Genomic DNA, 21336 nt, shown 5'->3' on the forward strand with positions numbered 1-21336 from the left:
GGAAAAGTCTTGGTGTCCCCCATAGACCATGTAGAACCTTGATACACTCTGCCATTTAATTATCCAATCAAATGCCATACACTGTAAAACAGCTTTTTTGGGGACCCTATGACATAATACGAACAACCTTTCACCAGTTTCAACAAAATCTGAGCATCTGGTAAATTTTACCCCAGGATAATCTTGAACCATTGTAAGCCTATACTGCTTCAAGTAAAAAGCAAAAAATCCATTTTAGCACAAAAATCCTACGGAAACTGTTTCATTGACATACTACGATACCACACTAACACATTCTATGGCAATGCTGTTAGATATTTTCCAGTATCACTGTTCTAAGTGATGTATACAGCTCTGCTGCTTCAAATGCATCTGAAGGATGGCCCCATTGTTTCTCCTGCATGAGTAACACAGAGAGATCGTAAACAGTCTCATCACAAGGGATCTGGCTCTTCGGTGTGCACTCTTCCTTACACACAGCTACTTCTTCAGGGTCCACTAGTTTAAGCTTATCCTCTGCATCATACAAACTTGGGACTGTGTACATCAGAACAGGACGACCACTATGCACATCTTGGCCAGGTCGCGGTCTGATCTTGTGGGTATTCCATGTCCACACTACCTCATCCAACTCTTTCTACAAAAAAAAAAAAAAAAAGAATAGAAAAAAAAAAAGCATGATTAATAAAAATGATTTTGAATTCAGATATAAATGGGTATGTAATAAACTTACCTGAACAAGGCCAAGAAAACAAAACTGTACCAGGTTTTTATCCAAAAAGTCCCAAGAAAACTGTCCATCATCTTGAAGGGTTTTGAATATGTTCATCCAGAACTGGACACTTTGTTTCCTTAAAACCCCCCATAAAGACTCAATACGCTGATTCCCTGTGCTTCTTCCATACACAAAACTGTTGTCTCCTGCAAACGAGTCATCATGGTTTCTTCTAAGAAACACTTGCATATTAGCTAAATGTCCATTTTCTGTGCCATGATCTGCGCGTATCCTTTCTGGACACTGTTACATTTTGTATGTAGCAATCAGCTACAACCTTTGGGTCATTGTTGGTTGTGTAAGCTTCCATCCACACAATAAAATGACTAAACCCATCGATGCATCCGTTAATGGCTAGACCATACGGTTTCAGCTTATCATATGAGTCCATGTGCCAAACAGCATTAGGCCCCCTTGTGCTATATTGACGGCGTCGAAGGCGTCGTGATTTTCTAATATCAACACCGAGTGGATCAATTAACTTAATCAGCTGGCGTACTGTGTTCTGCTGTACCACAAATCCCTGTTGCACAGCTCGTTGATGAAGCCAGCGGTAACCTTGCATCTGTCCGTGCTGTTGCAGCTCCTGGTACACAAATGTCAACACGTCATCTAAGGCAGCATGATTTTTTCGACGAAACAGGTGCAGTCTTTGACAATACCTCTTCAGAGTGCGAATACTAATAATGACAGTCATTCTGGGCTAATATCGCAAGTATCTCCTTGTTAGAAAACCCTAAAGAAAAGCAGAGTTTGATCAGATCTTCCAACGCAGCCATTCCCACGCCAGCCAAAACTAACCAACTTCCCATAGTGTCATTTCCGTTTCCGCCAAGTCTTACAAATAAAACATCCTCACAGATTTGCATGTTTAGAATCTCGAAAATTTGCATGTTTAATTGTGGCAAATTTGCTGCTTTTTTCTTGCACATTTGCATGTTTTTAATCTCGCAAATTTGCATGTTTATTCTCGTAAATTTGCATGTTTATTCTCGTATATTTGACTTTAAACTCGCAAATTTGCTGCTTTTTTTTAATCACATATTTTCATGTTTAAAATCTCGAAAATTTGCATGTTTAATTGTGGCAAATTTGCTGCTTTTTTCTTGCAGATTTGCATGTTTAAAATCTCGCAAATCTGCGTGTTTAATTGTGGCAAATTTGCTGCTTTTTTTTTATCACATATTTGCATGTTTAAAATCTCGCAAATCTGCGTGTTTAATTGTGGCAAATTTGCTGCTTTTTTTTATCACATATTTGCATGTTTAAAATCTCGCAAATCTGCGTATTTAATTGTGGCAAATTTGCTGCTTTTTTCTTGCAGATTTGCATGTGTTTAATCTCGCAAATTTGCGTGTTATTTCTCGTACATTTGCATGTTTATTCTCGTATATTTGTGACTTTAAACTCGAAAATGTAATCATTTTTTTTTCCTGTCTTTGAATGGCCCTAATACGCCGTCGTAGTACGACACTGGGTGGCGCCATTTTCACTATATTTTTCTGATCCAATGCAAAACGAGTTCGGAAGAAACACGAATTACACTTCGGTGGTTCCGCACAGAGCAAACAGGGAGCTTGTTTGGAGCCAATCGCTGTCATTGATCAGCCGCGCGAGCGGAGGGTGACAGAGACCTGCGGCGGAAGGTATGACCAGGGCGCGGGGTGGTTAGCTTACCCGTCTGCGTCGCTGCCGATGGAGAACATCGATGAGGTTTCGCCCGTCCGGATCACTGCGACTGTCCGGGCGCTGAGCTCCGCACTGCGGGGAAGCACAGAGAATGTTCCCGAGTCCGGCCACGGCGGCGGGGAGAAGCTCTGGTTCAAAGAGAGCAGCGCAAAAAATCTCCGCAACAGGGACTTCTTGTCGCCGACCACCGTGCTGAACACGCTGTTCACCGACGGACAGGTAACTACTTTGTCAGCATTTAATGTTTCTTGCGTCAAATTATTTCCAATGTCAGTAGATAAATCTAGTGGAAAAAATTGGTTCTTATTAAACGCCACAAAGCATGAGAGGTTCAACAAGTAAAAATAAAATTAGTCGTTACGAATAAGGCTAGATGTTATCCTTCCGCTTAGTAATATAGTTCTCGTCAAATTGAGTGAGTTTTGATTCGTGCATTAATATTCAAGAAAACCAGGTGTTTTCAGGCAATTCGAACGTACTTCGACCAATCAGAGGGGAGGATGGGTGTAATGCGAAATTTTGTGACCTATCACATTCTATGACATAATTAGAAACTGTAGCTATGTCAGTTAACTGCGTATTAAATTATTATTATTATTATTCCACCAAGATATATCAACAACAGGAAAGTATATTAACAAGCCAAGCCCTTGACCTTGACTTTTAAAAGTTGCCAAATCTTTGGCATTTGTTTTGACCCCTTTTTTTGTCCAGAACTACAAAACTCAACCAGTGCATACAATTCATTCATTCGTTCATCTTCTGAGTAATGGTGAAAGTAGACCAAGCAGCTCGTCCCACACTTCCCTGCCCTTGGCCAGGTCCTCTAATGCTTCCTGGAAGATTATGAGGAGTTCCCCAAGACAGCTGGAAAATATGATCCCTCCAGCATGTCTCCCCTGGAGCCTCCTCCTGGCTGGAGACCTACCTTGGGAGACATGCAGGGGGCATCTTCACCAGATGCCCAACCCACCTCAACTGGCTCCTTTTGGTGCGAAGAAGCAACTTGATTTTGGCTGCTTGTACCCACTGCCTTGTTATGTTGCATGCATTCCACAACTGAATAATTTTGCTTCCTTCTTTAACATGATTTTTGTCATTTTATTTTCCCCTTTTGGAATGTAAGCAAGTCCAGGAGTTAGACTTGAGTCAGACTCAAATGCTGATTTTCAGGACTCATGTTTTGATTGAATATGAAGTAGTACTAAGTGAGACAAAGTGAGACTGAGGCTGAGGACTCAAACTTTAGTGAAAGGCCAAAATTGGTGGCATGCTATGGGGACAGACTTGGTGAGGTAGATGGACTCGTCTAACTCCAGTCCAAAGGTCTAAAATTTACACCACCCATTTGAGCTGGTTTAATCCCTAACCCTGAGCCTGGTCTAAGGTCAAGGTGGCAGCGCCTCTTGTGCTTCAACACATAGAGAGAAGGCGACCCTCACGTTGAGAGCGTTTCCCCCAATCCCTCAAATCTGTGAAATCTTTGGCAAATTTTTATTGAAAAATATCTTTGAATCATATCAACCCAGGTATCAACCAGGTACCATATTCAAGGACATGTGACAGAGTATATTTATTGAACATTGCAGAAAGATGCACACAGTTTCCAGCCTGTTGGGGCTGAAAATCACTCACAGGCTAGTCTGTGAATGATTTTCAATGTTAGTAATAAAAGTTTAAAATCTGAGCTGACTGGGACAGGAAGCCAGTGGAGGGAGGACAGAATCAGGATAATGGTAAATGGACTGCATTTATATAGCGCTTTTCCATCTGCATCAGACGCTCAAAGCGCTTTACAGTTATGCCTCACATTCACCCCGATGTCAGGGTGCTGCCATACAAGGCGCTCACTACACACTGGGAGCAATAGGGGATTAAAGACCTTGCCCAAGGGCCCTTAGTGATTTTCCAGTCAGGCAGGGATTTGAACCCAGGATCTTCTGGTCTTAAGCCAAACACCTTAACCACTAGACCATCACCTCCCCTATAATGTGGTCAAACCTTCTGTTTCTAGTCGGGCTGTTTCACAATCATAGTACATAAGGCCTGGTTCAAAAATAATGAAGCCTAACTGCTAATTTGCATTGCATTTGTCATGAACAAGCCATTATTTTATTTAGCATCATCCAGATTTATCTGTGAGTTGCCTATAGTCTCTTAGACAGGTACTGAAAATTTCATAGAAAAAAATCCACACGGTTCCAGAGATATGCACGAAATGTACCCCAAAAATAGCACTTTTTTCATCAATTTTGTGTAACATTGATATTTAGCATTATCATTTAAAGTTGAATGTTAAAGAAATAACCTTGTATTTTGTCAGTTTGTTTGTTTGTTTGTGCTTCATACTAACACAGTAATACATTTTTGTTAAGGTAGAAATGTCATTTCCTAGAAAAAACATCATGTTTCTAAAGCAAGGCAAAACTGAGAAGTCCTTGATTTATTTGTGTCAAAACCTTAGCTATATCTCCTGCTCTGCTTCAATTGAATAATTATATTACTTGTTCAATAATACCAGGAACTAATGGACAGAATTTCTTTGTTTCAGGCTTCTGCAGGCTAAAGAAGATACCTCCAACTGTTGTCGCAAGCGTTACGCTCTAGCACATTATAGTATATATGTACTGATAATTTCTAGCAATGACTGAACCGAGACCAATAGAAATATTGAAACTCTGATATATAACTATACCTAAAATGATAACATTTCGCAAAAAAGACCACTTTTAAATTCTGATGGTTATGTCACACTTTGGCTTCATTATTTTTCAACTAGGCCATAAGTGGATTTTAAAGATAAGGTCTGGTTTAATGGCAAGGTGGAACTAACCAACAAAGTTTAGTTTGCTGTACATTTCAGTTTCAATTATCAATTTATTTTCATTTATATAGCGCCAAATCACAACAGAGTTGCCTCAAGGCACTTCACACAAGTAAGGTCTAACCTTACTAACCCCCAGAGCAACAGTGGTAAAGCCTGGGTCCCACCGAATAATGAAGGATGAAGAAGGAGCCATGCAGCATGTTTTCTTTGCTACGAGAGGGTTTCTTCAACTATCGTGGGAGTTTCGTGGCTCAGAGTGGCTCTTAGAGGCATTATCTTCAGTTAACGAGGCTCCTCTCTGAGCGTGGCGCTAATTTCAAGAAGTTCAAAATTTAGCAACAACAGCGTGGCGCAGTTTGTGTACGAGTTACTGCGACGGCTTAGAGGCATTTGCGTGGTGATTACGAGTCTGCTAAAAGTCCATTATCCGTGCGCCTGGCACCTTCGCAGGACCTGAGAGGCTATTTTTGGAGCAGCTCTTCTCTTGCACACACAATTCCACATGCTCTGTGCGCTGAGCTATATATAAATAATCTAATCATTTTCTGCCAAACATTGCATGCTGAAAACACCTCTAATCACTTCTGGAATCACAGAGGACTGTTTCATCTGGACACTTTTTTTTTCCCTCTCTTTCCTGCTCCATGTGGAATATATTTTGAACAGCTTCCGGTAACTATTTTTAATGTTTTTATAGCTTGATAACATCATGCTACACAGCACTGCGTGGCTCATGCGTGGCTTAGCGTGGCTGATAAGAGCCATTCGAGGCTCTAATGACCTGTCGGTCGTGGCTTCTACGTGGCACATGCGGGGTACAGAGAGGCACCTTAGCAGTGGATACGTGTTAGATGAAAATGTGGGTCATTCTTTGAATAATCACTCCACACCCATGCGTGGCTCCTTATTCATCCTTCATTATTTGGTGGGACCCAGGCTTAAGGAAAAACTCCCTCTGAGGAAGAAACCCCAAGCAGAACAGACTCAAAGGGGTGACCCTCTGCTTGGGCCATGCTTAGGGCTGCTCCATTATGGAAAAAAATCAGTATCACGATTATTTAGGTACCTGATCCAGCCCTAACTATAAGCTTTAGCAAAAAGGAAAGTTTTAAGCCTAATCTTAAATGTAGAGAGGGTGTCTGTCTCCCTGATCCGAATTGGGAGCTGGTTCCACAGGAGAGGAGCCTGAAAGCTGAAGGCTCTGCCTCCCATTCTACTCTTACAAACCCTAGGAACTACAAGTAAGCCTGCAGTCTGAGAGCGAAGTGCTCTATTGGGGTGATATGGTACTATGAGGTCCCTAAGATAAGATGGGACCTGATTATTCAAAACCTTATAAGTAAGAAGAAGAATTTTAAATTCTATTCTAGAATTAACAGGAAGCCAATGAAGAGAGGCCAATATGGGTGAGATATGCTCTCTCCTTCTAGTCCCTGTTAGTACTCTAGCTGCAGCATTTTGAATTAACTGAAGGCTTTTCAGGGAACTTTTAGGACAACCTGATAATAATGAATTACAATAGTCCAGCCTAGAGGAAATAAATGCATGAATTACTTTTTCAGCATCACTCAGACAAGACCTTTCTAATTTTAGAGATATTGTGTAAATGCACCACACCATTGCCTTACAATATAAAGCACCTTGGGGCAACTGTTTGTTGTGATTTGGCGCTATATACATGTGCTCTGTTGTTACTGTTTATCTCCATAGAAACTACCCAAACAATCTTTCATACAAACTGTTTAAAGGGACATTACAGTGTTGTGGTGGAAATTACGGCAGTAGTGTGGGACAACTACATTTTGGTTAAAAAAAAATCACAACAGTTGTATGACATTGAATACCCCAATTATGTTTTGATTATTTTACTGATATTTTATTCAGAGATATTTTAAAACATTAGAAAAAACATTTCTTTACCATTCATTTTTATCATTGAAGATAAAAAGTCTGGGTGTGGGACAAGCACAAAACGGCAATATTTGCATATAATGATGCTGAAAAAAGGTGAAAAAGTCATCATAGACTACTAGAACAAATTTCTTAACACAATTTCATTGTAAAGATAATTATAAAAGTGTGAAATTTCCCCTTTTTTCTGTTTTTCATACAATATGATCAAAGGACATAATAAGTGCCCGTACTCTAACAATCGCCCATATTCTGCATTTCTCTTACTCTAAAAAAAAAATTGATAGACAATGTGCGCAAAACCTCCAAATCGAAAATGTACTGTACCTTACCTGTATAAAACATAAAATTAATAAAATAAATATTAAAAATATATTATTATATATTATTTTTCTGTTTTCCTCTCCCTTCCCTGTTGTCATTGACCAGTTGGTTAGTGTCTTTGGGCATCTCCCTGACTTGTGCTACTAGGACATAGTGCGGCTGCATTGTTTTTGTTTCAATTTATGTTCATTAGTTTGTGTTTTTGTCATCATTCCCTTGACCACGTCTCCTTATCTCCTTTTGGAGAAATTTATCTGTTCATTTATTGTTAAAATATAAAATGAAACAGCTTTTTTTAAAAAAATAATAAAATAGTTGCTGTTGGGAAAGTGTAGGAACACGGACCCACAACAGGGGGCGCAAATGAACGGACAATGGAGAAAGTCAAATCACAAAGTTTTACTGTTGTGAATTCACACAACAAACACAACAGATTACAAATACAGCAGTAACCGAATTTCAATGGTGTCGTGTGGGCAGGCTCGACGATGGGAGACGTCTATCCGAGTCGAACCGGAACCACCCGATTTCCTCTGCCACCGAACCCCGGGGATACTGGAACCGCCAAGTCCCGAACTCCCAGGTGGCCACTGCCTCCGCTCGTCGGATCCGGTACTGCTGGCAAGGAACAGAAACAGTCAGGTGTGGGTGCGGCTGCACCCAGCAACACGGAGGGTGGAAACACCACCTCCACCTTTACTCAAAAACAACACTGTAGACTGGAATGTGTGTACTTATCCAATCACGTCCAATATGGTCTTCAGACGACCCTAAGCACAAGCAACAAAGTATTATTCCTCTAGATTTACAACTGGCTGAGTTCGTTACCTCTTTGGTAGAGCGATATCTCGGCAATGAGGTGGAGATGCCGTCCTGCTGATATACCTCCCTGTTGATTAATATCAGCTGTCTCAGGTGATGGGTGACAGCTGTCACCCTGGCTGCTCCTGTGAGGCGGCAGCGCCCTCCGATGCCTGGAGCCCGCACTCCAGGCAGGGCGCCCTCTGGTGGTGGTGGGCCAGCAGTACCTCCTCTTCAGCGGCCCACACAACAGGACCCCCCCCTCAACGGGCGCCTCCTGGCGCACGACCAGGCTTGTCCGGGTGGCGACGGTAGAAGTCGGCCAGGAGGGCCGGGTCCAGGATGAAGCTCTTCTTCACCCAGGAGCGTTCTTCGGGGCCGTACCCTTCCCAGTCCACCAGATACTGAAAACCCCGGCCCATCCGTCGGACGTCTAGGAGCCGGCGCACAGTCCAAGCCGGCTCGCCGTCGATGATCCGGGCAGGAGGTGGTGCTGGACCCGGAGTGCAGAGGGGTGAGGTGTGATGAGGTTTGATTCTGGAAACATGGAATACTGGATGAATCCCCAGTGAGGCTTCAGCTTCCGGCCTCACTGCGGCGGGATTGATGACCTTGAGAATTTTAAACGGACCAATGTATCGTTCCTGTAGTTTCGGGGAGTCCACTTGTAGGGGAATGTCCTTGGTGGACCACCACACTTCCTGCCCAGGACGATACGTAGGAGCCGGGGTCCGCCGCCGGTCTGCATGGGTCTTCGCCCTCGTCCGGGCCTTCAACAAAGCAGAACGGGCGGCACGCCACACCCGACGGCACTTCCGTAGGTGGGCCTGGACCGAGGGCACACCGACCTCTCCCTCAACCACCGGAAACAACGGGGGCTGATACCCCAAACACACCTCAAAAGGGGAGAGGCCGGTGGCTGATGATACTTGACTGTTGTGGGCGTACTCGATCCAGGCCAGGTGGGTACTCCAGGCCGTCGGGTGCGCGGCTGTCACACAACGTAGGGTCTGCTCCATCTCTTGGTTGGCCCGTTCTGCTTGCCCGTTGGTCTGGGGGTGATACCCGGACGAGAGACTGACCGTGGCCCCCAGTTCCCGGCAGAAGCTCCTCCAGACGTGCAAGGAGAACTGGGGACTGCGATCGGAGACGATGTCTGATGGTATCCCATGCAGACGGACGACGTGGTGGACCAGGAGGTCCGCTGTCTCCTGGGCCGTTGGTAGCTTCGGGAGGGCCACGAAGTGGCCGCCTTGGAGAATCGGTCCACTATCGTGAGGATGACGGTGTTTCCCTGGGACGGCGGGAGGCCCGTGACAAAATCCAGGCCGATGTGAGACCAGGGGCGATGAGGCACGGGCAGCGGCTGTAGCAATCCCGATGTCTTGCGGTGGTCGGCCTTGCCCCTGGCGCAGGTGGTACAGGCCTGGATGTAACCCCAGACGTCGGCCTCCAGGGACGCCCACCAGAAGCGCTGCCGGACGACTGCCACGGTTCTTCTCACCCCAGGATGACAGGAGAGCTTAGAACCGTGACAGAAGTCCAGAACTGCAGCCCTAGCTTCTGGTGGGACGTAGAGTTTGTTCTTCGGTCCGGTTCCAGGGTCCGGGTCTCGTGTCAGGGCCTCCTGGACGGTCTTCTCCACGTCCCAGGTGAGGGTGGCCACGATAGTGGATTCCGGGATGATGGGTTCCGGGGGATCCGACGACTCCGTTCTGACTTCGTCTTCATATACCCGGGACAAAGCATCCGATCTCTGATTTTTGGTCCCGGGACGGTAGGTGATACGGAAGTCAAAACGGCCGAAGAACAGTGACCAGCGGGCTTGCCTGGGATTCAGCCGCTTGGCGGTCCTGATATACTCCAGGTTCCGGTGGTCAGTGAAAACCGTGAATGGCACGGACGTTCCCTCCAACAGATGTCTCCACTCCTCAAGAGCCTCTTTCACCGCGAGGAGTTCTCGATTGCCGACGTCATAATTCCGTTCGGCCGGGGTCAACCTGCGGGAAAAATATGCACACGGGTGAAGGACCTTATCGGTCTTCCCGCTCTGGGACAGCACGGCTCCTATCCCTGAGTCCGAGGCGTCCACTTCAACCACTAACTGGCGACTAGGATCGGGCTGCACCAGAACGGGTGCAGACGAGAAGCGCCATTTCAACTCCTTGAACGCTGCATCGCAACGATCCGACCAGGTGAAGGGAACTTTTGGTGAGGTTAGGGCTGTCAGGGGGCTAACTACCTGACTGTAGCCCTTAATAAACCTCCTGTAGAAATTGGCAAAGCCGAGGAACTGTTGCAGCTTCCTGCGGCTTGTGGGTTGGGGCCAGTCTCTCACCGCCGCAACCTTGGCCGGATCAGGAGCGACGGAGTTGGGGGAGATGATGAACCCCAGGAAGGACAAAGAGGTGCGGTGAAACTCACACTTCTCGCCCTTAACAAACAGCCGGTTCTCCAATAACCGCTGCAGGACCTGACGTACATGTCGAACATGGGTCTCAGGATCCGGAGAAAAGATGAGTATATCGTCTAGGTATACGAAGACGAACCGGTGCAGGAAATCCCGCAAGACATCATTAACCAACGCTTGGAAAGTCGCGGGAGCGTTTGTGAGACCGAACGGCATGACCAGGTACTCAAAGTGACCTAAGGGGGTGTTAAATGCCGTCTTCCACTCGTCTCCCTTCCGGATCCGAACCAGGTGATACGCATTCCTAAGATCAAGCTTGGTGAATATTCGGGCTCCATGCAGGGGCGTGAACACCGAATCCAACAGGGGCAACGGGTATCGATTGCGTACCGTGATTGTGGAGGGTGGACTTTTTTCTGGTTCCGGAGCACAGCGGTGTTCTGCTGTATCTGTTAGCTGTTTGAACTGAGCTGTTTGAGTTCTTTGAATTAACAGTCTTTTTCAAGACTTTTTTACTTTTTTTTTACTTTTTCACCGTGCTCCAACGCCTAAAGAAGACCTCTAACGGTCGAAGCATCGCGACGGAGCTCTTTTATCAGCTAACATTCATCAGCGTTGGCAAGCTAACTAGCTTGCTAACGCTTTCGTTTTTATTTTTATTTTATTTTTTAGCACTGTTGTCGTGCTGCTCCACAGCCTGCCTAGTGGATTTTTATTTTATTTTAGCACTGTTGTCGTGCGTTACCTGTGCTGCTCCACAGCCTGTTCAGTGGATTTTTATTGTATTTTTTGGCGCTGTTGTCGTGCGTTGCCTGTGCTGCTCCACAGCCTGTTCAGTGGATTTTTATTTTATTTTAGCACTGTTGTCGTGCGTTACCTGTGCTGCTCCACAGCCTGTCCAGTGGATTTTTATTTTATTTTTTACCACTGTTGTCGTGTGTTACCTGTGCTGCTCCACAGCCTGTCCAGTGGATTTTTATTTTATTTTTAGCACTGTTGTCGTGTGTTACCTGTGCTGCTCCACAGCCTGTTCAGTGGATTTTTATTTTATTTTTTAGCACTGTTGTCGTGCGTTACCTGTGCTGTTCCACAGCCTGTCCAGTGGATTTTTATTTTATTTTTACCACTGTTGTCGTGTGTTACCTGTGCTGCTCCACAGCCTGTTCAGTGGATTTTTGTTTTGTTTTTTGGCACTGTTGTCGTGTGTTACCTGTGCTGCTCCACAGCCTGTCTAGTGGATTTTTATTTTATTTTTTACCACTGTTGTCGTGTGTTACCTGTGCTGCTCCGCAGCCTGTCCAGTGGATTTTTATTTTTATTTTATTTTTTTGGGCGCTGTTGTCGTGCGTTACCTGTGCTGCTCCATAGCCTGTCCAGTGGATTTTTATTTAGCGCTGTTGTCGTGCGTTACCTGTGCTGCTCCACAGCCTGTCTAGTGGATTTTTATTTTGTTTTAGCACTGTTGTCGTGCGTTGCCTGTGCTGCTCCACAGCCTGTCCAGTGGATTTTTATTTTTATTTTATTTTATTTTTTAGCACTGTTGTTGTGCGTTACCTGTGCTGCTCCACAGCCTGTCCAGTGGATTTTTATTTTGTTTTAGCACTGTTGTTGTGCGTTACCTGTGCTGCTCCACAGCCTGTCTAGTGGATTTTATTTTGTTTTAGCACTGTTGTCGTGCGTTACCTGTGCTGCTCCACAGCCTGTCTAGTGGATTTTTATTTTGTTTTAGCACTGTTGTTGTGCGTTACCTGTGCTGCTCCACAGCCTGTCTAGTGGATTTTTATTTTGTTTTAGCACTGTTGTCGTGCGTTACCTGTGCTGCTCCACAGCCTGTCTAGTGGATTTCTATTTTGTTTTAGCACTGTTGTCGTGCGTTACCTGTGCTGCTCCACAGCCTGTCTAGTGGATTTTTTTTTGTTTTAGCACTGTTGTCGTGCGTTGCCTGTGCTGCTCCACAGCCTGTCCAGAGAATTTTTATTTTTATTTTATTTTATTTTTTAGCACTGTTGTTGTGCGTTACCTGTGCTGCTCCACAGCCTGTCCAGAGAATTTTTATTTTTATTTTATTTTATTTTTTAGCACTGTTGTCGTGCGTTGCCTGTGCTGCTCCACAGCCTGTCCAGAGAATTTTTATTTTTATTTTATTTTATTTTTTAGCACTGTTGTTGTGCGTTACCTGTGCTGCTCCACAGCCTGTCCAGTGGATTTTTATTTTTATTTTATTTTATTTTTTAGCACTGTTGTTGTGCGTTACCTGTGCTGCTCCACAGCCTGTCTAGTGGATTTTTATTTTATTTTAACACTGTTGTCGTGCGTTACCTGTGCTGCTCCACAGCCTGTCTAGTGGATTTTTATTTTGTTTTAGCACTGTTGTCGTGCGTTGCCTGTGCTGCTCCACAGCCTGTCCAGTGGATTTTGATTTTGATTTTATTTTTTTTTTGGCACTGTTGTCGTGTGTTACCTGTGCTGCTCCACAGCCTGTCTAGTGGATTTTGATTTTGATTTTATTTTTTTTTTGGCACTGTTGTCGTGTGTTACCTGTGCTGCTCCACAGCCTGTCTAGTGGATTTTTATTTATTTTTTACCACTGTTGTCGTGTGTTACCTGTGCTGCTCCGCAGCCTGTCCAGTGGATTTTTATTTTATTATTTTATTTTATTTATTTATTTATTTTTATTTTTTTAGCGCTGTTGTCGTGCGTTACCTGTGCTGCTCCACAGCCTGTCCAGTGGATTTTTATTTTATTTTTTAGCACTGTTGTCGTGCGTTACCTGTGCTGCTCCACAGCCTGTCCAGTGGATTTTTATTTTATTTTTTACCACTGTTGTCGTGCGTTACCTGTGCTGCTCCACAGCCTGTCCAGTGGATTTTGATTTTGATTTTATTTTTTTGGGCGCTGTTGTCGTGCGTTACCTGTGCTGCTCCACAGCCTGTCCAGTGGATTTTTATTTACCGCTGTTGTCGTGCGTTACCTGTGCTGCTCCACAGCCTGTCTAGTGTCGGATTCCCTGTTTGGGAATCCGCTAGCTTAGCGTAGCTACTAGCTCTTAGCCGTTTTAGCATGGCGGCTTCTCCTGTCTCTCCCGTACTTTTCTGCTCTGGGTGTGAAATGTTTAGTTATTCCTCGGCCTCTTTTAGCAGTAACGGTACATGTAATAAGTGCAGCTTATTCGTAGCTTTGGAGGCCAGGCTGGGCGAATTGGAGGCTCGGCTCCGCACCGTGGAAAATTCTACAGCTAGCCAGGCCCCTGTAGTCGGTGCGGACCAAGGTAGCTTAGCCGCCGTTAGTTCCCCCCTGGCAGACCCCGTGCAGTCGGGAAGGCAGGCTGACTGGGTGACTGTGAGGAGGAAGCGTAGCCCTAAACAGAAGCCCCGTGTACACCGTCAACCCGTTCACATCTCTAACCGTTTTTCCCCACTCGACGATACACTCGCCGAGGATCAAACTCTGGTACTGGCGACTCTGTTTTGAGAAATGTGAAGTTAGCGACACCAGCAACCATTGTCAGTTGTCTTCCGGGGGCCAGAGCAGGCGACATCGAAGGACATTTGAAATTGCTGGCTAAGGCTAAGCGTAAATTTGGTAAGATTGTAATTCACGTCGGCAGTAATGACACTCGGTTACGCCAATCGGAGGTCACTAAAATTAACATTGAATCGGTGTGTAACTTTGCAAAAACAATGTCGGACTCTGTTGTTTTCTCTGGGCCCCTCCCCAATCAGACCGGGAGTGACATGTTTAGCCGCATGTTCTCCTTGAATTGCTGGCTGTCTGAGTGGTGTCCAAAAAATGAGGTGGGCTTCATTGATAATTGGCAAAGCTTCTGGGGAAAACCTGGTCTTGTTAGGAGAGACGGCATCCATCCCACTTCAGAGGGAGCAGCTCTCATTTCTAGAAATCTGGCCAATTTTTTGGGATCCTCCAAACTGTGACTGTCTAGCGTTGGGACCAGGAGGCAGAGCTGTGGTCTTATACACCTCTCTGCAGCTTCTCTCCCCCTGCCATCCCCCTATTACCCCATCCCCGTAGAGACGGTGCCTGCTCCCAGACCACCAATAACTAGCAAAAATCTATTTAAGCATAAAAATTCAAAAAGAAAAAATAATATAGCACCTTCAATTGCACCACAGACTAAAACAGTTAAATGTGGTCTATTAAACATTAGGTCTCTTTCTTCTAAGTCCCTGTTGGTAAATGATATAATAATTGATCAACGTATTGATTTATTCTGCCTAACAGAAACTTGGTTACAGCAGGATGAATATGTTAGTTTAAATGAGTCAACACCCCCGAGTCACACTAACTGTCAGAATGCTCGTAGCACGGGCCGGGGCGGAGGATTAGCAGCAATCTTCCATTCCAGCTTATTAATTAATCAAAAACCTAGACAGAGCTTTAATTCATTTGAAAGCTTGTCTCTTAGTCTTGTCCATCCAAATTGGAAGTCCCAAAAACCAGTTTTATTTGTTATTATCTATCGTCCACCTGGTCGTTACTGTGAGTTTCTCTGTGAATTTTCAGACCTTTTGTCTGACTTAGTGCTTAGCTCAGATAAGATAATTATAGTGGGCGATTTTAACATCCACACAGATGCTGAGAATGACAGCCTCAACACTGCATTTAATCTATTATTAGACTCTATCGGCTTTGCTCAAAAAGTAAATGAGTCCACCCACCACTTTAATCATATTTTAGATCTTGTTCTGACTTATGGTATGGAAATAGAAGACTTAACAGTATTCCCTGAAAACTCCCTTTTGTCTGATCATTTTTTAATAACATTTACATTTACCCTGATGGACTACCCTGCAGTGGGGAATAAGTTTCATTACACTAGAAGTCTTTCAGAAAGCGCTGTAACTAGGTTTAAGGATATGATTCCTTCTTTATGTTCTCTAATGTCATATACCAACACAGAGCAGAGTAGCTACCTAAACTCTGTAAGGGAGTTAGAGTATCTTGTCAATAGTTTTACATCCTCATTGAAGACAACTTTGGATGCTGTAGCTCCTCTGAAAAAGAGAGCTTTAAATCAGAAGTGTCTGACTCCGTGGTATAACTCACAAACTCGTAGCTTAAAGCAGATAACCCGTAAGTTGGAGAGGAAATGGGGTCTCACTAATTTAGAAGATCTTCACTTAGCCTGGAAAAAGAGTTTGTTGCTCTATAAGAAAGCCCTTCGTGAAGCTAGGACATCTTTCTACTCATCACTAATTGAAGAAAATAAGAACAACCCCAGGTTTCTTTTCAGCACTGTAGCCAGGCTGACAAAGAGTCAGAGCTCTATTGAGCTGAGTATTCCATTAACTTTAACTAGTAATGACTTCATGACTTTCTTTGCTAACAAAATTTTGACTATTAGAGAAAAAATTACTCATAACCATCCCAAAGATGTATCGTTATCTTTGGCTGCTTTCAGTGATGCCGGTATTTGGTTAGACTCTTTCTCTCCGATTGTTCTGTCTGAGTTATTTTCATTAGTTACTTCATCCAAACCATCAACATGCTTATTAGACCCCATTCCTGCCAGGCTGCTCAAGGAAGTCCTACCATTATTTAATGCTTCAATCTTAAATATGATCAATCTATCTTTGTTAGTTGGTTATGTACCACAGGCCTTTAAGGTGGCAGTAATTAAACCATTACTTAAAAAGCCATCACTTGACCCAGCTATCTTAGCTAATTATAGGCCAATCTCCAACCTTCCTTTTCTCTCAAAGATTCTTGAGAGGGTCGTTGTAAAACAGCTAACTGATCACCTGCAGAGGAATGGTCTATTTGAAGAGTTTCAGTCAGGTTTTAGAATTCATCATAGTACAGAAACAGCATTAGTGAAGGTTACAAATGATCTTCTTATGGCTTCGGACAGTGGACTTATCTCTGTGCTTGTTCTGTTGGACCTCAGTGCTGCTTTTGATACTGTTGACCATAAAATTTTATTACAGAGATTAGAGCATGTCATAGGTATTAAAGGCATTGCGCTGCGGTGGTTTGAATCATATTTGTCTAATAGATTACAGTTTGTTCATGTAAATGGGGAATCTTCTTCACAGACTAAAGTTAATTATGGAGTTCCACAAGGTTCTGTGCTAGGACCAATTTTATTCACTTTATACATGCTTCCCTTGGGCAGTATTATTAGACGGTATTGCTTAAATTTTCATTGTTACGCAGATGATACCCAGCTTTATCTATCCATGAAGCCAGAGGATACGCACCAATTAGCTAAACTGCAGGATTGTCTTACGGACATAAAGACATGGATGACCTCTAATTTCCTGCTTTTAAACTCAGATAAAACTGAAGTTATTGTACTTGGCCCCACAAATCTTAGAAGCATGGTGTCTAACCAGATCGTTACTCTGGATGGCATTTCCCTGATCTCTAGTAATACTGTGAGAAATCTTGGAGTTATTTTTGATCAGGATATGTCATTCAAAGCGCATATTAAACAAATATGTAGGACTGCCTTTTTGCATTTACGCAATATCTCTCAAATCAGAAAGGTCTTGTCTCAGAGTGATGCTGAAAAACTAATTCATGCATTTGTTTCCTCTAGGCTGGACTATTGTAATTCATTATTATCAGGTTGTCCTAAAAGTTCCCTAAAAAGCCTTCAGTTGGTTCAGAATGCTGCAGCTAGAGTACTGACGGGGACTAGCAGGAGAGAGCATATCTCACCCGTGTTGGCCTCCCTTCATTGGCTTCCTGTTAATGCTAGAATAGAATTTAAAATTCTTCTTCTTACTTATAAGGTTTTGAATAATCAGGTCCCATCTTATCTTAGGGACCTCGTAGTACCATATTACCCCATTAGAGCGCTTCGCTCTCAGACTGCGGGCTTACTTGTAGTTCCTAGGGTTTGTAAGAGTAGAATGGGAGGCAGAGCCTTCAGCTTTCAGGCTCCTCTCCTGTGGAACCAGCTCCCAATTCAGATCAGGGAGACAGATACCCTCTCTACTTTTAAGATTAGGCTTAAAACTTTCCTTTTCGCTAAGGCTTATAGTTAGGGCTGGATCGGGTGACCCTGGACCATCCCTTGGTTATGTTGCTTTAGACGTAGACTGTGTTTCATAATTATTGTATGGCCTTGCCTTGCAATGTGGAGCGCCTTGGGGCAACTGTTTGTTGTGATTTGGCGCTATACAAGAAAAAAGTTGATTGATTGATCTCGTTCAGTCCCCTATAATCAATGCATGGACGAAGTCCGCCGTCTTTTTTACCCACAAAAAAGAAACCTGCACCCATCGGGGAGGTGGAATTCCGGATCAACCCGGCGGCTAATGAGTCCCGGATGTAGGTCTCCATTGATTCGCGCTCAGGCCGTGAGAGGTTGTACAGCCTGCTGGACGGGAACTCAACGCCTGGAACCAAATCAATGGCACAATCGTACGGACGGTGGGGGGGGGGAAGGGTGAGCGCCAGGTCCTTGCTGAACACGTCGACAAGGTCGTGGTACTCCACCGGCACCGTCCCCAGATTGGGCAGGACTCTGACCTCCTCCTTAGCCTGGGAACCGGGAGGAACCGAGGAACCTAAACACACCCGATGGCAGGTCTCGCTCCACTGAACCACTACCCCGGACGGCCAATCGATCCGGGGATTGTGCTGCAACATCCAGGGAAAACCTAAAATCACTCGGGAGGTAGCAGGAGTCACAAAAAACTCTATCTTCTCCGGTGATTTCCTGACACCACCAGAGTTACAGGTGGTGTCTTATGCGTGATTGGAGGGAGTAGGGAGCCATCTAGTGCCCGTACCTGCACAGGCGAGGTAAGAGCCACCAGAGGGAGCCCTATCTCCCTGGCCCATCTGCTGTCCAACAGATTCCCTTCAGAGCCCGTGTCCACCAGTGCTGGGTCCTTCAGGGTTGAGTCCTCATAAAGGATCGTAACTGGGAGTCGTGTGGCGATGTGGGTGTGTTCCACGTGAATATCTCGGCCCACCCCTAGCCCAATTTCTAGGGGCGGGCGTTTGGCGTTTAACCGCTCGGGGCAGTCTCTTAATTGATGCTCTATCGATCCACAAACAAAACACGCTCCGTGGACCAGCCTCCTCTGTGTAACTGGTGCCCTAAATGTTGCCCTACTCGTGTCCATAGCTTCGTCAGCAGGGGGAGCTGTCACCGCACGGAGCGCAGGGGCCGTGGAGCGTGGGGAGGGCGGAACGCGGTCGGAACCGGAAGGGAGAGGGACGACGCGTGCCCGGCCACGCCCTTCGTCTTGTTCCCGACGGCGCTCTTCTAACCGATTGTCCAATCGTATGACAAGATCGATGAGCCCATCTAAATCCTGCGGTTCGTCCTTAGCCACCAGGTGCTCCTTGAGGACCAACGACAGTCCGTTTACAAAGGCGGCGCGGAGGGCAGTGCTATTCCAGCCGGATCTCGCAGCCGCGATGCGGAAGTCGACTGCATAGGCAGCTGCGCTCCGGCGCCCCTGTCTCATTGACAGCAGCACGGCTGAAGCGGTCTCTCCTCTATTAGGGTGATCGAACACTGTTCTGAACTCCCTCACAAACCCATCATATGTCTGAAGGAGCCGTGAACTCTGCTTCCAGAGCGCTGTAGCCCAAGCGCGTGCCTCACTACGAAGCAGATTTATCACATAAGCTACCTTGCTAGCGTCGGTCGCGTACATGATGGGACGCTGTGCGAAGACGAGCGAACACTGCATAAGGAAATCCGCGCACGTCTCCACACAGCCTCCGTACGGCTCTGGGGAGCTTATGTATGCTTCAGGGGAAGGTGGGAGGGGTCGTTGAACAACCAGTGGAACGTCACTGTTACGCACAGGGTCGACGGGAGGGAGAGCCTCCACCCTGCGGTTCAGGAGGACGTTCTGCTCGGTCATCAAATCCAACGGAGTTGTGAAAGCGGTGAGGATCCGCTGCAACTCACCGATCACCCCTCCTGCGGACGCCTGTGCGCCCTGTTCTTCCATTGGCCGTTCAACAGCCGGTTGACGCCCCTCGGGATCCATGACGCTGGCCGAGATATCCTGTTGGGAAAGTGTAGGAACACGGACCCACAACAGGGGGCGCAAATGAACAGACAATGGAGAAAGTCAAATCACAAAGTTTTACTGTTGTGAATTCACACAACAAACACAACAGATTACAAATACAGCAGTAACCGAATTTCAATGGTGTCGTGTGGGCAGGCTCGACGATAGGAGACGTCTTTCCGAGTCGAACCGGAACCACCCGATTTCCTCTGCCACCGAACCCCGGGGATACTGGAACCGCCAAGTCCCGAACTCCCAGGTGGCCACTGCCTCCGCTCGTCGGATCCGGTACTGCTGGCAAGGAACAGAAACAGTCAGGTGTGGGTGCGGCTGCACCCAGCAACACGGAGGGTGGAAACACAACCTCCACCTCTACTCAAAAACAACACTGTAGACTGGAATGTGTGTACTTATCCAATCACGTCCAATATGGTCTTCAGACGACTCTAAGCACAAGCAACAAAGTATTATTCCTCTAGATTTACAACTGGCTGAGTTCGTTATCTCTTTGGTAGAGTGATATCTCGGCAATGAGGTGGAGATGCCGTCCTGCTGATATACCTCCCTGTTGATTAATATCAGCTGTCTCAGGTGATGGGTGACAGCTGTCACCCTGGCTGCTCCTGTGAGGCGGCAGCGCCCTCCGATGCCTGGAGCCCGCACTCCAGGCAGGGCGCCCTCTGGTGGTGGTGGGCCAGCAGTACCTCCTCTTCAGCGGCCCACACAACAAGTTGCTGTTGAAAGAGCCTTTTATTTAGAAGCAGGTGATGTTATGCTGAATTCTCGGGACCAGATGAAGGTCTCTTCTGGAGCTTTGAACTCTGGTGGTGTTGCTGAAGACACTTTTGTCCTATTTTGAAGAGCAGAGATGTTTTCTTTCGACTGAACTTCGTGGTGTTCAGCTCATCAACGGAAGTTTGGTTGTCTGCACAGCAAATGTTCCTGATTAGGACAAATAAAAATATTTCTTTAAATATAAAGAAACACTAAACAGTTTATATATAAAAAAGGGAAAAAAACTGGGAGAAACGATGGAAAAAAAACCGCCCGAAAAAATAAGTTATTTAAAGTTAAGCTTTTGTGGTGTCTGAAAAAGCTGTAGCTTTATTTGGTAAAAATAAAAAAGACTGAACCATTTACAAATTAAAGTGTTGACTCGGATCAACTGTGCTAAAAGGCGAAGCTAACGTTAGCCGATCATTAAACATTCACAGAAGTTCAGTAAACGTCACGTTTTATTTTTACATTATTCTCACCTCGATAAAGCTGCAGAACTAAACTCCGTTGGGCAAACTGGGACTTCGCATATATCCAAAAAGTGGGAGATTTCGGACTGAGTGGGTTTGCTCCATCACCCCGGCTGCCTGCCTCACTCTGCCCAGGAATGATGCCTGAAGGCCGGCTTCTCCGTGCGGATTGGCTCGCTGTCGCGGTTCGATCGATATCCCACCAAGTCGTCAGTCCTCCATAGGTCGGCGTCACTCCGGAAGGTAGCTGAAAAAAAAAAAGCTTCTCCCAGCAGGGTGATGGGAGAATTGTTCTACTGCTGTTTTTTAAAGCTTTTTTGTGGTTTAGGCGACGCAAATTCAAGAAG

The 21336-nt window shown here is 45.4% G+C and overlaps 1 protein-coding gene across 1 annotated transcript in view; it reads left to right on the forward strand.

Annotated features, from left to right (window-relative positions):
- Nucleotides 1-2384: 2384 nt before the first annotated feature.
- The window catches only part of dalrd3 (DALR anticodon binding domain containing 3), a 63050-nt gene continuing 44098 nt past the window's right edge, over nt 2385-21336 (forward strand). Inside the window, 1 exon segment of the mRNA XM_034171752.1 lies at nt 2385-2683. Coding sequence (XP_034027643.1) covers nt 2471-2683 — 213 coding nt within the window. The 5' untranslated portion in view covers nt 2385-2470.

The sequence above is a fragment of the Thalassophryne amazonica genome, chromosome 6 (assembly GCF_902500255.1).
Source record: "Thalassophryne amazonica chromosome 6, fThaAma1.1, whole genome shotgun sequence".
Taxonomy (NCBI): Eukaryota; Metazoa; Chordata; class Actinopteri; order Batrachoidiformes; family Batrachoididae; genus Thalassophryne; species Thalassophryne amazonica.